The 17,236-nt window shown below is 44.0% G+C and overlaps 1 protein-coding gene across 1 annotated transcript; it reads left to right on the forward strand.

Moving 5' to 3' along the window:
• The first annotated feature begins 1,665 nt into the window (after positions 1 to 1,665).
• On the forward strand, positions 1,666 to 16,086 carry LOC142760784 (kelch-like protein 10). Its single transcript, XM_075863964.1, has 5 exons — positions 1,666 to 1,944; positions 5,272 to 5,761; positions 13,356 to 13,973; positions 15,177 to 15,326; positions 15,643 to 16,086. The coding sequence occupies exons 1-5, from the start codon at positions 1,766 to 1,768 to the stop codon at positions 16,012 to 16,014; spliced, it is 1,809 nt and encodes a 602-aa protein (XP_075720079.1). The 5' UTR covers positions 1,666 to 1,765; the 3' UTR covers positions 16,015 to 16,086.
• Positions 16,087 to 17,236: the final 1,150 nt, after the last annotated feature.

A 17,236-nucleotide genomic window follows, 5' to 3' on the forward strand; every position in this document is an offset into this window, starting at 1 on the left:
AAGTAAGACGCTGGGTGAGAAGGAGACAACTGTTGGTGCAATAGTAAGAAAATGGAAGACATACAAAATGACTGTCAATCGATATTGATCTGGGGCTCCATGCAAAATCTCACCTCGTGGGGTATCCTTGATCCTGAGGAAGGTGAGAGCTCTGCCGAAAACTACACGGGGGAACTTGTTAATGATCTCAAGGCAGCTGGGACCACAGTCACCAAGAAAACCATTGGTAACACATTACGCCGTAATGGATTAAAATCCTGCAGTGCCCGCAAGGTCCCCCTGCTCAAGAAGGCACATGTACAGGCCCGTCTGAAGTTTGCAAATGAACATCTGGATGATTCTGAGAGTGATTGGGAGAAGGTGCTGTGGTCAGATGAGACTAAAATTTTGCTCTTTGGCATTAACTCAACTCGCCGTGTTTGGAGGAAGAGAAATGCTGCCTATGACCCAAAGAACACCGTCCCCACTGTCAAGCATGGAGGTGGAAACATTATGTTTTGGGGGTGTTTCTCTGCTAAGGGCACAGGACTACTTCACCGCATTAATGGGAGAATGGATGGAGCCATGTACCGTCAAATCCTGAGTGACAACCTCCTTCCCTCCACCAGAACATTAAAAATGGCTCGTGGCTGGGTCTTCCAGCACGACAATGACCCGAAACATACAGCCAAGGCAACAAAGGAGTGACTCGAAAAGAAGCACATTAAGGTCATGGAGTGGCCTAGCCAGTCTCCAGACCTTAATCCCATCGAAAACTTATGGAGGGAGCTGAAGATCTGAGTTGCCAAGCGACAGCCTCTAAATCTTAATGATTTACAGATGATCTGCAAAGAGGAGTGGGCCAAAATTCCATCTAACATGTGTGCAAACCTCATCATCAACTACAAAAACGTCTGACTGCTGTGCTTGCCAACAAGGGTTTTGCCACCAAGTATTAAGTCTTGTTTGCCAAAGGGATCAAATACTTATTTCTCTGTGCACAATGCAAATAAATATATATATAATTTTGACAATGTGATTTTCTTCTTTTTTTTTTTATATAATCTATCTCTCACTGGTAAAATTAACCTAGCCTAAAAATTCTAGACTGTTCATGTCTTTGACAGTGGGCAAACTTACAAAATCAGCAAGGGATCAAATACTTATTTCCTTCACTGTAAGTCAGTGGGGTTTGTCATGATCTGCCATGTCTCATGGAAACCATGATGCCAGTGTGAACAGAGACGAGAAGAGAAGAGGAATAACAAAAGGCTCATGTTCAGGCTTGTCCTCCTTTCATCTACATAAGTATTTATTTGAGATATGGATGAATGATGAGGTTGATAGCACCTACCTTCTTGGCACTCAGACAGGCCTACATTGGTTGTGTCATGTGCTCTTTAACTCTGTCCATGCTGGGGTGGATACAGCACTTGGGGAGAGATTACAAAACACTCCGGGCAAAAGTAAGATTTGTTCAGATCATTTTTAACATGAATAAGATAAAGAACAAAAATAATAGAGAGAAAAGTTGGAATTTCCATGAACTTTTAATAGTTAAGACACACATATATTTAGCTGAGATACCAATCTCCCATCCTGACTATTCCATTCAGAATTCCATTGCACAGTGAAGATTGTGATGTCATGAAAGAACATCAGATTTTCACGGCAGAAAGTCGAGTTCTCCACAAGGCCCAGCATCGGCAGTGGTGTTCCATTATATCAGGTGAAAGGCTTATTGAAGAGAAGATGCAGCGACAGGACAGGCCACCCTATACACATAATGGATATTAATGAAAGCTTCCACACCAGCAACATGGAGCGCAAAATGAGCTCCATGGCTTGCACTATTTTTAATGAGCTCAGATTGGAGGGAAAACTATGTGACGTTATAATCAAAGTCAGCGGTGTGGAGTTCAATGCCCATAAGAACATCCTATGTGGCTGCAGTCCTTACTTCAGGTCAGTGTTTATCATATGTTCATGCCCAATGGAATATTTGACTTTTTTAAAATTGAATATAGAATGAAAGTAGCAGCGTAACTATTTGGTAATGAAATTGCATTTTGTCCCCCTTAGGCCCCATGCACACGACCGTAAAAAAAACTCTGTAATTGCGGATTGCAATACGGTCCGCAATTACGGACCTGCCCGGTTCTATTGGCTGCGGACACCTTTCCGTATCGCTACGGAAGGGTGTCCATGTCGTAGAACTGTGCCGGGAATTATGGAGCATGTCCTACTTTTTGATTTTTACGGGCCATGCTGCCATACTTTGTATGGGAACACGGCATGAAAATGCAGCCCGTGGCAGTCGGCAGCCTTGATTATGGGCATGGCCGTGTGCATGAGTCCTTACATCTTGAGTTTTTCCAGCTGTGTACACAATCGGGGGGAATGGTTGTATGGGAGGCCTGAAGTCCGAAACGACAACTTTATTTAACTTTATGGAAAATATCCTTGACTGACCTTACACAGTATTCAAAGTTATTTAGAAGCCGATTGATATTAAGTCCTTAATAATCGCACTTTGGCTATTGCCTTCACTACGGAAACGCAAAGCATAAACAATCGTGTAGCCGCAGGGTTGGCTGTCTTGATGTCATTTACAATCAGAGAGAAAAGGCAGAAGCTGTTTTTACCCTCTCCTTCTTGTTTGCTACATACAGAGCGCTAAAAGACTAAAAGAGGGCTGTGTATATAATGTTGGAAGTAGCAGAGCTGTTTCCTGTATTACTGTAAGCAGTTACGCGATTGATCACATGATCACCGGTCATCCTTCATTAAATCAGATATGCTGTGTCTTGCTTCACCTCAATAATTTTTGATTATGATAAATGTTACAATGTAAATGTCCCGTAACTAGTGCTGCTATAACTTGTAAAGCTACATGGAAAAACTGTAGTGTAACAAAAATATATAGACAATCATAATGCACACCGAAGGTCTTTTGGGGTGTGTTAGACAAAAAATTACCCCTATGATAAGCAGAATAAAGGAGCTCTTTTTTGTTCATCCAGACACATGTCTATGTGGGGCTGTGACTGGTGCGGCAGCTCAGACCCATACTAGAGAATGGGGCTGAGCCGCACTATGGGGCCCCGCTGCATGGACAGAAAAACAGCTGTGCCTGGACAAATATTGAAGGGATGGCAGCGCTTCAGAGAATCCTGTGGCCCCTTCATTTTTCTGATAGGTGTCAGACTACCCTCAATCACAAATTAGTGGCATATCTTAATGGGGTTGACCTATAATTAAATATTAAATTTCTTTGTTAGATCACACAAAACATTAAAATTTCTCAATTGGAATAATTTTAAAAAACGCTAGATATTCATGTTTTATACGTGTTATGGCACACCCTGGTGTTCTTTTGATTCCCTCTCAGAACATCCACCTAATGTATACAGTGCCGGTGGTAAGAATGTGCTTCTAGCGCTCCAATTCTTATTCACAGACCTGCACAATAGCAGGAATCACTCCTCCACTCGTGTACAAGAGGATCTAGGGAGTGCGACTGATCTATTGAGCATGTGTGACCACCAGCACTGGACACCTTATGTGGATGTTCTAAGAGAAAATCAAACAAGTAGCAGGGGGCGCCATAACAAGTATTTAACTATAATATCTGGACACATGAGTTTTTGTTTTAAGAAATATAATACTGATTCGTGGGACAATCCCTTTAAGGATAGGCCATTAATATTTTTTCCTGGTAAAACACCTATGATCCCTTGGCAACATCTGGTGTACAATTATGTCACATGTGCGCCATCACATTATGGCGTGGGCTCAGGAGCTGAGCCCACACCTTACATGGTGGTTGCCGGCTGTACACCAGCCTGTAAGGGCCGGAATTAGAGATAACTCCAATGCCGGCCGTTAAACCGTTCATATGCCGTGGTCAATAGCGACCACAGCATCTGAGCAGTTAGACAGAAGAAACCCTCTGTCACCTGATAGTTGAGCACGGATACATAAGTATTGCAGTGTATTACATGAGCGATCCATAGATCTCATGGTAAAGTCCCCTAGGGGGGACTTAAAGAAAAAGTTAACAAAGTTTAATAAAAATTTAAAACAAATATTAAAACCAATCAAATAACTAAAAGTTTAAAAAAAATCCAAATTTTTCCCCAAAAATTATGTCAGCAATAAAAAAGTGAACATAATTGGTGTTGTGGCGTCTATAAAAGTCCAGGCTATTAAAATATCATGTTATTTAACCCGCCAAGTGAACACCGTAGGAGAATAAAAATTACAATACAAGCATTGCTGTTTTTTAGTCACCTAGCTTCCCAACCAAAATGTATTATAGTGATCTAAGGGTATGTTCACACGGCCTATTTACGGACGTAATTCGGGCGTTTTTGCCCCGAATTACGTCTGAAAATAGCGCCTCAATAGCGCTGACAAACATCTGCCCATTGAAAGCAATGGGCAGACGTTTGTCTGTTCACACGAGGCGTATATTTACGCGCCGCTGTCAAATGACGGCGCGTAAATAGACGCCCGCGTAGAAGAAGTGACCTGTCACTTCTTTGGCCGTAATTGGAGCCGCTATTCATTGACTCCAATGAATAGCAGCGCCAATTACGGCCGTAATTGACGTGGCGTTCAAGCGCCTACACATGCCGGTACGGCTGAAATTACGGGGATGTTTTCAGGCTGAAACATCCCCGTAATTTCAGCCGTTACGGACCCCCGCCGTGTGAACATACCCTAAAAACCATATGTACCCCAAAATAGTACCAATAAAAACTACTGCTTGCCCCACAAAAAAAAAACAAGCGTTCACACTGCTCCATCAACAGAAAAATGTTAAAGTTATGGCTCTCGGAATATGGCGAAACATAGCACTGTTTTCTCTTTGCAAAAGTAGTAGTACATCATAAAAAAACTATATAAATTTGGTTTCGCCATAATCATATTGACCCGACGAATAACGTTAACATGAAAATTAATCCCAAAAAATAACGGAGGAATCCCTGTTTTTTTCCCCTTCCAAACCACAAATATTTTTTTTTACGTTTTCCAGTACATTATATGGTACATTAACTGGTAAAATGGCAAAAAACAAGCCCTGATACAGCTATGTCGGCAAAAAATAAAAATGTTATGGCTCTTGAAATGAGACAATGGAAAAATGAAAATGAAAAAACTGAAATTGGTTGTGTCTCCAAGGGGTTAATTCATTTTGTACCAGTTTTAATGTAGGTTTTTTTACAATGCCATTGTCAATGGTTAAAACATGCTTTTATTTCCAATGTATCTTAATTCTACATGCAGAGCATTGTTCACAAGTAGCTGGAACAACAGTGAAAAGAAATTTTATGACATCCCTGGCGTCTCTTCAGACATGATGAAATTAATTCTAGAGTACGCCTACACCCGGAGAGTCCCAATCAACCCCGACAATGTGGAAAATCTCTTTATTGCGGCAGATTACTTTAACATTCTAGGTCTTGTACAAATTTGCTCCAAATTCCTGGTAAATCAACTGTGCCCACAAAATAGTATTGGAATCTATAAGTTCACAGAATATTATTACTGCCCCGAGCTCCACCAGAAGGCATATATGTACATCTTGCATAATTTTGAAAATATAATGAAGACCTCAGATGAGTTCCTTGAACTGTCAGCTATGGAACTTAAAGGTCTTATAGAGAAAGATGAACTTAACATTAAACAGGAGGAAGCTGCATTTGAAGCTATTGTGAAGTGGATCAATCATAATCCCGCTAACCGGAAACAGTATATTTCAGTTCTTCTTCAAGAGGTAATGCTACTTTTTTACATTATTATTACTATTATTATTATTATTGTTAGTTATTTTGAAGCGTCATTAACTCCAGGGTGCTGTACATATGAAAAGGGTTTAAGAACATGACATGACACAATAAGAACAACAAGTTCAAATGAGTTTAATGAATGGCAGACTGGTATAGAAGGCGAGAGAACACTGCCCGACAGGGAAGGGGGCAGGAGACAGTAGGTGTGGGTAGAAGCTGTTCATCCGGTGGAGTAGTAGCAGCAGGGTTATTGCAGTTTGCAAGCTTTTCTGAAGGGGTGGGTTTTCAGGTTGCATTTGAAGGTTTGAATGGTGGGAGAGAGTTGCCTAAAGAGTTAACCCTCTAGTACCCAATCTATTTTGGGCCTTAATGGCAAAGCGATTTTTCACCTTTTCATCATTTCAAAAACCATATTTTTTTCGTTTTTTTGTACACATAGAGTGCCTGTTTTTCGAGTTTTATTGTCACAATGGGTGTGTGGACCCACTGGGCCGTACCGCTGTAGCAGGATAGCAGCTGGCCAAACACGATACCAAGGCAAAGTCAATAGTTCAAATAAGGGTACCTGTGGCAATACAGACAGTAGCAAAGGCAGGCTTGGATGGGACCTTGGCACCAGGCAGACACCAGGCATGGTGAAATACAGCAGGCGTAGTATACGACACAACACGACTCCAACTCTCTACGGCACAGGAAAAAGGTACCACAGGATACAGGTAGCAGGAACGGGAACACTGGGAACTGGACAACACTAAGGGACCATTTGCAAAGACTAACATGGGTAATACAACAAAGCTCAGGCAATGAAGGAAGGGGCAGGGCCCTTCTTATAGTCCAGGGTGATCATGGGAGCAATCAGTCAATCTAAAACGTGTGTGTGCTCTGGCTCATTATGTAAAGGATCTGCCAGACACAGCTTCTGTGTCGATGCCCGTGGGTAATCAGTCTGCACCTGCTCCTAGGTCTGAGAGAGTGACACGACCTTCTACCAGTCAGGCTGGGAGGCTGAGGAGTGGGAGAGCCTATCACAGCCTGGCCAGACGGAGTTAGCTCCCGCCCTCTGTCTATTTATACCTGCATTTCCTGCTCCTCCAGTGCCTGTGATTCTTTCCTGTTTCCTGGCTCTGCTGCTGCTGCTATTATTATTGACCTTGCTTCATTTTGACCCTGGCTTTACTGACTACACTCCTGCTCTGCGATTTGTATCTCGTACTCTCCTGGTTTGACTCGGCTCGTTCACTACTCTTGTTGCTCACTGTGTTGCCGTGGGCAACTGCCCCATTTCCCTTAGCTTCTGTGTACCCTTGTCTGTTTGTCTGTCATGCACTTATTGAGCGTAGGGACCGTCGCCCAGTTGTACGCTGTCGCCTAGGACGGGCCGTTGCAAGTAGGAAGGGACTGAGTGGCGGGTAGATTAGGGCTCACCTGTCTGCCTCCCTACCCAGTCATTACACATTAAGGCCAGGAATGAGCTCGAGCCCACACCCTACTGGTCACTGCAGGACAGGACAGCCGCATGTGCTGGCATCTCTGGGGAGGAAGACGACTGCAGGATGATAGGAGTCTGCGACCGCGGACATTACAGTATCCCCCTCTTACACCCCCTCTTCTTGGGGCCAGAACGAGAGAGGAGGGGAGGAGCCTTGACGTTCTCCTCTGGCTCCCAGGACCTCTCTTTTGGACCAAACCCCTTTCCAATCCACCAAGTAAAAGGCTTTTCCTCTTATCCTCTTGAAGTCCAAGATCTCCTTGACCTCGAATACATCGGCAGATCCGCTGGGGGCAACTGCAGGAATAAGAGTCTTAGAGTAGCGGTTCAGGACCACAGGCTTCAGAAGAGACGCGTAAAAAGAGTTGGGGATTCTGAGGGTAGCGGGCAGACGAAGCTTATAAGAGACCAGGTTGATCCGCTGGAGGATCTCAAAGGGTCAGAGGAACCTGGGAGCGAATTTGCACGACGGCACCCTCAGCCTGATATTCCTTGAGGACGACCAGACCTTGTTACCTGGAAGAAACTGGGGAGGCTTTCTTCTCCTTGTGTCTGCCTTTCGCTTCATGCGGTTGACCGCCAGCAGAATAGAGGATTTTCTGCCAGATCTGTAGGAAGTCCCCGAAAGCAGAGTCAGCTGCAGGCACCTGGGACGTAGCGGACACCGGTAGAGGAAGTCATGGATGTTGGCCGTAGACAATAAAGAACGGTGTAGAAGCAGTGGACTCACTTGTGTGGTTGTTATAGGAGAACTCGGCCCAAGGAAGAAGCTGCACCCAGTCATCATGCTGCCTGGAGATGAAGTGTCATAAATAGTTCTCCATGATTTGGTGGATCCTCTCAACTTGGCCATTGAACTGGGGATGATAGGCTGAGTAAAAGTCCAACTTTACATCAAGGAGTTTGCAGAGCGCTCTCCAAAATTTCAAGGTGAACTGAACCCCCCCGATCTGACACGATATGCAGAGGTAAGCCATGCAGGCAGAAGACGTGTTGGATGAAGAGGTCGGCCAGTTGAGAAGCAGAAGGTGGACCGGACAGTGGAACGAAATGAGCCATCTTGGAGAATCGGTCCACCACCACCCAGACCGCACTGCATCCAGCAGAGGGAGCCAGGTCCATGACAAAGTCCATTGCTATATGCTGCCAGGGAGCATTGGACACATGCAGCGGCTGGAGCAGGCCAGCAGGCTTCGAGTGAGCAACCTTGTTAGCCGCGCACACCGTGCAGGACGAGACAAAGTCCATGATGTCTTTGGGCAGCGTGGGCCACCAGAAATGACGGGCAATCAGGTCTCAGGTTTTACAGGCACCTGCGTGACCTGCCAGTCTGGAGCTGTGTCCCCAGCGAAGGATTCTCCTGCTGTCTGCCAAGCACACAAAAGTCCTCCCCGGAGGGATGTCTCTTACTTGCAGGGGGTTGAATAGAGATATTGCAGGATGGATCAATGATATTTTGTGGAGACTCCACGGTGTCCTCTGTCTCGAATGACCCGGACAAGGCATCGGCCCTCACATTCCTGTTGGCAAGGCGGCAGTGGAGCTTAAACTGGAAACGGGCAAAAAACAGCGACCACCTGGCTTGACGAGGGTTCAGTCGTTGGGCCGTCTGGGTTAGGTGAGGTTCTTGTGGTCATATATCAGGATGGGATGAACTGTGCCCTCTAGTAGATGTCTCCACTCCTCCAGGGCCAATAGCCACATACCACTGCCTTCCCTTTGGAGCCTCTCTGGTACAGAAGTGCGCCAGCACCAACAAAGGATGTGTCAACCTCCAACAAAAACTTTCGAGATACATCAGGATGATGGTGGGTAGAGGCTGACGTGAAGGCACTCTTCAGGCTATTAAATGCGGATTTCGCTTCTGGAGTCCACACCTTGGCGTTCATGCCTTTTTTGGTGAGGACGGAGATGGGAGCTGTCAGTGAGGAGAAGTTTAGGATGAACTGACGGTAGAAATTGGTGAATCCCAGGAAACGCTGTATGGACCTTAAGCCTTGAGGACGTGGCCATTCCAGGACGGCCTTTACCCTCCCAGGATCCATCTTGGGGCCTTGATCCAAGATGAAGTAGCAGGAAAGGTAGAGCATTTCTCTCAAACACGCACTTCTCCAGCTTGGCATACAGGCGATTCTCCCTTAATCGCAGCAAAACTTGACGGACATGTCTCTGATGAGTCGTCGGGTCTGGAGAAAATATTAAGGTGTCATTGAGATAGACCACAACACAGACATAGAGGAGGTCACGGAAGATGTCATTAATGAACTCTTGGAAGACCGTGGGAGCGTAACACAGGCCGAAGGGCATCACTAGGTATTCATAGTGCCCGTCTCGGGTGTTAAATGCCATCTTCCATTAGTCACCCCGGCGAATCCGGATTAGGTCTAGCTTAGAAAAAGTCTTGGCTCCTCGTATGCGGTCAAAAGTTCAGAAATCAGTGGCAACGGATATCTATTTTTGATCGTGATCTGGTTGAGACCCCGGAAGTCAATGCAGGGTCGAAGAGATCCGTCCTTTTTGACAAAGAAGAACCCGGCCGGGGGGAAGGATTTTCGTATGAAGCCCCTCTCCAAATTCCTTAACATAGGCGGACATAGACTGAGTCTCTGGCAAGGAGAGAGGGTATACCCTTCCACGGGGAAGGGATGTGTCAGGAACTAGTTCAATAGGACCGTCATACACTCGGTGTGGAGGCAGCGTCTCTGCCTCATTCTTGCTGAAAACATCCGCAAATTGTGAATAGTGAGAAGGCAATCCTGCCAATGACCGAGGCGGGGACGGATAGATCTGCTCCAAGCAGCGGTTGAGGGACTTGGAACCCCACTGGAAAACCTCTCCAGAATTCCATTCCAGAACTGGGGCATGTAGTCAGAGCCAAGGCAGGCCCAGCAGCACAGGGTTGGCGGCCTTGGACAGGACAAAAAATGAGATGAGCTCGGAATGAAGAGCTCCCACTTGGAGCCTCAGTGGTTTGGTCATAGCCACAATCGGGTCTGGTAGAGGCAGCCCATTCACCGAGGCAACGCAAAAAGGCCTCTCCAGGGGGGTTGTGGGCAACTGGAGAAGATCAACCAGGTCTCTCTGAATGAAGTTAGCTGCGAAGCCAGAGTCCAAATAGGCAGAGAGCCGGTGCGTCCTTTCGCCAGACACTATGGTCACAGGGATGGACAATTTAGAAGAAAGTCCTTTTTCACTCAGAGTTGTCTCTCCAACCAACCCTAGTCTCTGGGGCTTTTGGGGGCACAGACGTGCAAGATGGCCTCTGAGGCCGCAATACAGAGGTCAGCACGGATTGCTGCAATGTAGGAGTGGGACTATTGAGTCCTCTCTCCCGATGAGTCTCTTGGAACCGTTCTCGGATCCTTCTGTCGATACGGGCGGCCAGAAGGATGAGGTCATCCAGGGTAGATGGCAGGTCTCGGGCGGCAAGCTCGTCCTTAATCTCAGGCGACAGTCCCTGCCAGAATGTAGCCACCAAGGCCTCATTGTTCCAAAACAACTCTCCTGCCAGGCTGCGGAAGTGAATGGCATACTCGCCCACGGAGTGTCTCGCTGGCGAAGGTCCAGCAGGAAGGCAGCTGCCAACGAGACTCATCCGGGCTCCTCAAACACCATGCTAAATGTCCGTAGCAATCCCTGGAAGTCACGGGTCTCTGGTCCTTGTCGTTCCCAGATAGGGTTCGCCCATGCTAGGGCCCTGCCAGTGAGGAGAGAGACGATGAAAGCGACCCTTGCACCGTCCGTAGAAAATGCTCTGGCATACAGACTGAAGTGGATCTGGCACTGGTTCAGAAATCCCCTGCAGGTCTTCGTATCTCCGTCATACGCGATCTGGTAGTGGCAGAAAAAATCGGGGGTCAGCACTGCAAGGAGGTGTAGTCGGAGGGTCCATACTGCAAGGATGTGTAGTAGGAGGAACAGCAGAGGCAATAGGAGCAGGTGCTGGGGAAACTGCAGCTTGCATATCCAGCCGATGTGCAATAATGTTCAACGCCTGCAGGAGTTGGTCCTGTTGAGACCGGAGGTCTAGCATATCCGCTCGCATCACTTGTGACGTCGTCATGGTCTTGGGTTGACCAGCGGGGTCAATGGCCTGAGCTTACTGTCACGATGGGTGTGTGGACCCGCTGGGCCATACCGCCGTAGCGGGATAGCAGCTGGCCAAACAGGATACCAAGGCAAAGTCAATAGTTCGAATAAGGGTACCTGTGGCAATACAGACAGTAGCAAATGCAGGCTCGGATGGGACCTTGGCACCAGGCAGACACCAGGCGTGGTGAAATACAGCAGACGTAGTATACGATACAATGTAGCACGGGATACAGGATACAAGTAGCAGAAACGGGAACACTGGTAACTGGACAACACTAAGGAACCATTTTCAAAGACTAACATGGGTAACACAACAAAGCTCAGGCAATGAAGGAAGGGGCAGGGCACTTCTTATAGTCCAGGGTGATCATGGGAGAAATTAGTCAATCTAAAAGATGTGTGTGCTCCGGCTCATTAAGGTCGGGAATGAGCTCGAGCGCGCACCCTAGTGGTCACTGCAGGACAGGACGGCCGCATGTGATGGCATCTCTGGGGAGGAAGACATCTGCAGAATGATAGGGGTCTGCAGTCTGCGACTGCAGACGTTACATGTATTTCGTAATGGCACCCTTTTGCGGTATATATAATGTATTGATTAACTTTTATCAACTTTTTGGGGGTTTATGGAAAAAAAAAATTCCATCATTCCTTTTTTCATTTTAGATTTACACCGTGTGGTACAAATAACATAAGAACTTTATTCTGTGGGTCTTTATGATTACCACGGGTTCAAAATGTAATGTTTTTTTATGTTTTACTACTTTTGCACAATAAAAACACTATTTTAAAAAAGTTTTTGTTCTTGTGCCTCCACATTCTAGGAGCCATAACTCTATTTTTGCCCCTGTTGTTATATATGGGCTTATTTTCTTGCAGGACGAATTTTAGTTATAGAATTGGAATAGATACGGCTTTTGGTTGATCGCTTTTTATTGCATTTTTTTTAAAGGCAGCATGAACAGAAAAAAGCAAGCCCGGCATTGTTTTTGATTTTATTTTTTAAATAACATAGTTTATCATTTTAAACTTCAGGTCGTTATGGATGCGGCGATACCAATTATGTGTAGCTCTTTTTATTTTTTTGGCTTTTTCATGATAAAGCATTTTGTTAGGGGGAAAAGCCCCCTCCCTCTGATACCACGGTTGCTATTGACCGCGGCTAAAAGGGTTAAACGGCCGGGATCAGATGTAGCACTTGTCCCAGCAATTAGAGCAGGAACCCAAATATTTTTAAACAGCCTGACACCTGTCCAGCCGGCACTGGACACCCGACATCCGTCTAGCCGGCTTATGACACACCGCTTTGAAAAGTTGGTGCTATGGCATAAGTGCCCTTAATGACCATCGTGAAAAGGCTTATGGGCGGTCAATATGCAATCAGTGCTTTGTGTCTAGTATTGCAATACGCCACAATACTAGACACTGGGCATAAACAAAGGTGATGCTGTTTCTGGCAAAGGTCTGATATTTATATATATATATATATATTGCTACAATATGGATTTATTTGACTAAGGATATGTTCACACGGCCTATTTTCGGCCGTTTTTAAGGCCCTAAACGCCCGAAAAACGACTGAAAAATCGGAAGCAGAACGCCTCCAAACATTTGCCCATTGATTTCAATGGGAAAACGACGTTGTGTTCCGACGGGCCATTTTCTTACGCGGCCATTTTGAAAAACGGCCGCGTAAAAAAACGGCCTGCGAAAAAGAAGTGCATGTCACTTCTTAAGCCGTTTTTGGAGCAGTTTTCTTAGACTCTTTATAAAAACAGCTCCAAAAAGGGCGTAAAAAAAACACCACGAAAAACGTGAGTTAAAAAACTTCTGAAAATCAGGAGCTGTTTTCCCTTAAAAACAGCTCCGTATTTTCAGGCGTTTTTGAGTTTGTGTGTGCACATACCCTAATTTTTCTACTTACCTTTATCCCCATACATCTCACTGTTTTGCATGAGACAATTACTTGAATTTTTATAAACTGCTATACTGTTCCTTTTTAGGTTCGCTTTGCTCTCATGCACATTGACTACTTCAACAACAATGTCAAGGTCAACAACTATGTAAGAGACAATAAAGAATGCAAACCTATTATTATTAATGCTTTCAAAGCTATGTATGACCTCAATATCAATGGCCACTCAAATGCCGATTTTAAAAACCCTATGAGCAGACCCCGTCTTCCTTATGAAATTTTGTTTGCTGTTGGTGGTTGGAGTGGCGGTAGTCCTACTAATGCCATTGAGTGTTATGATGCCCGTGCCGACCAGTGGCTCGATATTACAAGTGAAGAAGAAAGTCCAAGAGCTTATCATGGAACAGCCTATTTAAATGGCTATGTGTACATTATTGGTGGATTTGATAGTGTGGACTATTTTAACAATGTAAAATGCTTTAACCCAGTCAAGAAAACATGGCAGCAAGTAGCACCCATGCACTCAAAAAGATGTTATGTCAGTGTTACTATTCTGGGTGAAAGTATCTATGCAATGGGTGGCTTTGATGGCCATTTTCGTCTGAACACTGCTGAACGATATGAGCCAGAAACCAACCAGTGGAGTTTGATTGCCCCCATGAATGAGCGGAGGAGTGATTCTAGTGCCACCACACTTAATGATAAGGTAAGGAGATATTGACCTTTATACAGTGATAGTTGGGAATTCTTTGCACTTTCTTTGATTTTAATTTCTATCTAAGTCAGTAAAAAATTCTCAAATTAGACTATATGTCCCTTAAGTTTTTAACCTGTAGTTTTTTTTGTGCATATTGGTAAGTCATCCAAATTGCAGTAGATGTCTGGAGCAAACACTGGATGCCACATGCTCCAGTTTTCAGTAGTACTGGCACTGCCTGTTTAGTATATAAAAAATCCTATATCCTCTAAGGTAAACTTTAATTACACTTCTGTATAGATGAGCTGTTAATTTAGCTTAACAGAACAAAATAATACTCATCTGAAACTATCATGTCAAGTTACAATTTTAGATAAATTTACCTGGCTCAAGATTTTCAGTGAATCAGAGTGACATGCATTTTGGAGGAAGAACTAATAATAGAATTTTGGAAAATGTTTTTATAAGTCATTAACCACATATTTTGGGAATAAGTCCCCCCGGACTTATATCCCCTTAAAAATTATAAAAGCACAATTCAGAAACATGTATTACCAATTAACAATTCATGTATTATCAAACAATTTTTCAAACCGCCATCAAACTATTGACTGATGGTTTACAGAATCATTCTGAGAATCTGATGTACATTTCCCATCATAGCGATCATCTGGGAGGAGTTTCTCCTCCATGGCAGGTAGTGTCATGATTCCGGGGCTAGCCATTGTAAATGTAAATTTTACTATCGATGCCAGCAGCAACAACATTTTTTGTATGCATCGATTTGGATCAATGATAAACAATTACTTTATGTTGATCTTTGATCTTTTTGTGCATTTACATTGGGCAATTATCATTATGTTCATTCGAAAAAAACAACTTATTACCAATAATTGCCCAGTGTAAACAAGTCTTTGGGGATAAAGGACATTTGGACATAATACTAAATAAACAATTGTACAGGTACCTTAAAGAAAAATAACAAGTAGACCTCAGCTTAAATAATGTGCGGAAGACAAATGTGTCCTATGTTAGTGGCATCATATCCTTCAAGGCACATCACTTATTGGACTGTTCATAAGAAACCAAAATTTCCCTTATTCTTTATTATGTAATTCTTTACAACGGTTAATACATTTCAATAGGTCTTTCATCTAAATGTATGAGACCTGTATGTATTACATTTAATGTCTGTTATTAATTTTTGTTCAGATCTATATTTGTGGAGGATTCAATGGCACTGAGTGCCTGTTTACTGCCGAGATGTACAGCCTTGATACCAAGCAATGGAGTATAATCTCTTCAATGAGGAGCCGGCGGAGTGGAGTGGGAGTTATGGCCTATGGAGAGAAAGTATATGTGGTATGGAGGACTCTTATTTAATACCCGTTATTAGACTGAAGGAAATGTGAAAGCTTTTTTTTATCACTGATCAGCAAATTTCATATTTCTGGACTGTTTTTGCTCTTTTCAGGACAATGGAATTTAAGATTCATATTTAACACTCCATTGTATTAAAAATGTGGTTCTTTAAGAGGTGATAAACAAAATTTATGAAATCGACAAAACCACAAACACCTCATTGCAATTTATTATGCTATTTCATGATGGATGATGCTACAGTTCAGATTACTAAGTACTCTCAACAGTTAAATTATACAAAAATTGTGTTTTTCAGGTTGGAGGTTTTGATGGAGCTAATCGTCTGCGAAGTGCCGAGGCTTACAATCCCGGCAACAACACGTGGCGAGTGGTCCCAGCCATGTACACACCACGTAGTAATTTTGGAATTGAAGTAGTAGATGACCTTCTTTTTGTTGTAGGAGGCTTCAATGGATTTACCACCACCTTTAATGTTGAATGTTATGATGATAAGACAAATGAGTGGTATGATGTCCATGACATGAATAGCTATCGTAGCGCCTTAAGTTGTTGTGTAGTATCCTGCCTCACCAATATCCGAGACTATGCAGCCCGCCGAGACATCCAGTCCAGAGATGAGGTTAAGGCCTCTTCTTCCACAAGTTCACTACCATCATCCTTTTTTTAACGCAACTTAACACAAAACACAAATATTTTCATTCCACCAGAACAACCAATAATAAAATTTGTACAAACTGAACTGAATGTCATATCACATTGTGTTTTAGGCATACATTTGGCGTGTATTTTTGGGAAAACTCCCTATGTATTCGCTAAACGTGTCCATAGGGCTCTATTAGCTTGACAAAGGTTAAACGATTGTCTATTTGGCCTCCATGGGGATGATATATATCGGTATACCTGTTTTTGGGGTGATAGAATAACATAGTAGTAATGCTATTCCATTCTGAGGGATCCCACTGAAAAAATTAATACCGTGTGGTATACTATATGGACAATGATGTCAGGGGCTTTCAACTACGGAGTACCCCGGCCAGAGCATCAGAAGGGCTCTGGCCAGGAACTCTGGGACTGGAGTAGCCCCTGACGTCACTGTCTATATATGGACAGCGTCGTCAAGGGTTCCCACAGGAACAGAATCCCCGGGCAGAACATTACTGTTCATGTATGGACAGTGACGTCATGGGCTTTCCGAAGACAGGAGTTCCCGACTTCATAGATGAAATCCCCTTACATCACTATCCAAATGTGGACAATGACGTCAGCGTCTACCACGTGCACAGCGCTTTAAGTAACACTCTCTCCGGGAAGTTCGGACAAGGTATCCCACTGTATACAGTGGGATACGTCTCTACCTTCCATCGCTACCTTCCTGTATTATCATAGTTATTATTTTAGTATATTCATAAGATGACCCATTACAAAGAAAACAATGGGTGCATCTGTGCCAACTGCATCTGTGCCCATTTCCCAAGGCACAACGCTTCAAGTAGCGCTGTCCCCGGGGAGTTCGGGTGACGCATCCCACTGTATGCCTATACAGTGGGATACGTCTCTACCTTCCTGAATCATCATAGTTAATAATTTTAGAATATTCATAAGATGCCCTATTACAAAGGAAACAATGGGTGAATCTGTGCTCACTTAAAGGTCCCTTGGCTGTCCAGTTGGGAGTGACCAAAAAATGACATGCCCTCTATGGAAATGGAGATGCGAAGATGGTGGGTTGTTTACTGGATGCAGGTGCAAGTACAATGTTCTTTTTAATAAGGCATCTATAACCCTTATATTAAGGGCTATTTATAGTCTTTAATTCTGGAATTCTGAACTTTAATCACTATAAGCCGCTACAGAACATGTTTCAGATATTGGTAATGTGCATGACTGAG

Source organism: Rhinoderma darwinii, chromosome 4 (assembly GCF_050947455.1).
Source record: "Rhinoderma darwinii isolate aRhiDar2 chromosome 4, aRhiDar2.hap1, whole genome shotgun sequence".
Classification (NCBI taxonomy): Eukaryota; Metazoa; Chordata; class Amphibia; order Anura; family Rhinodermatidae; genus Rhinoderma; species Rhinoderma darwinii.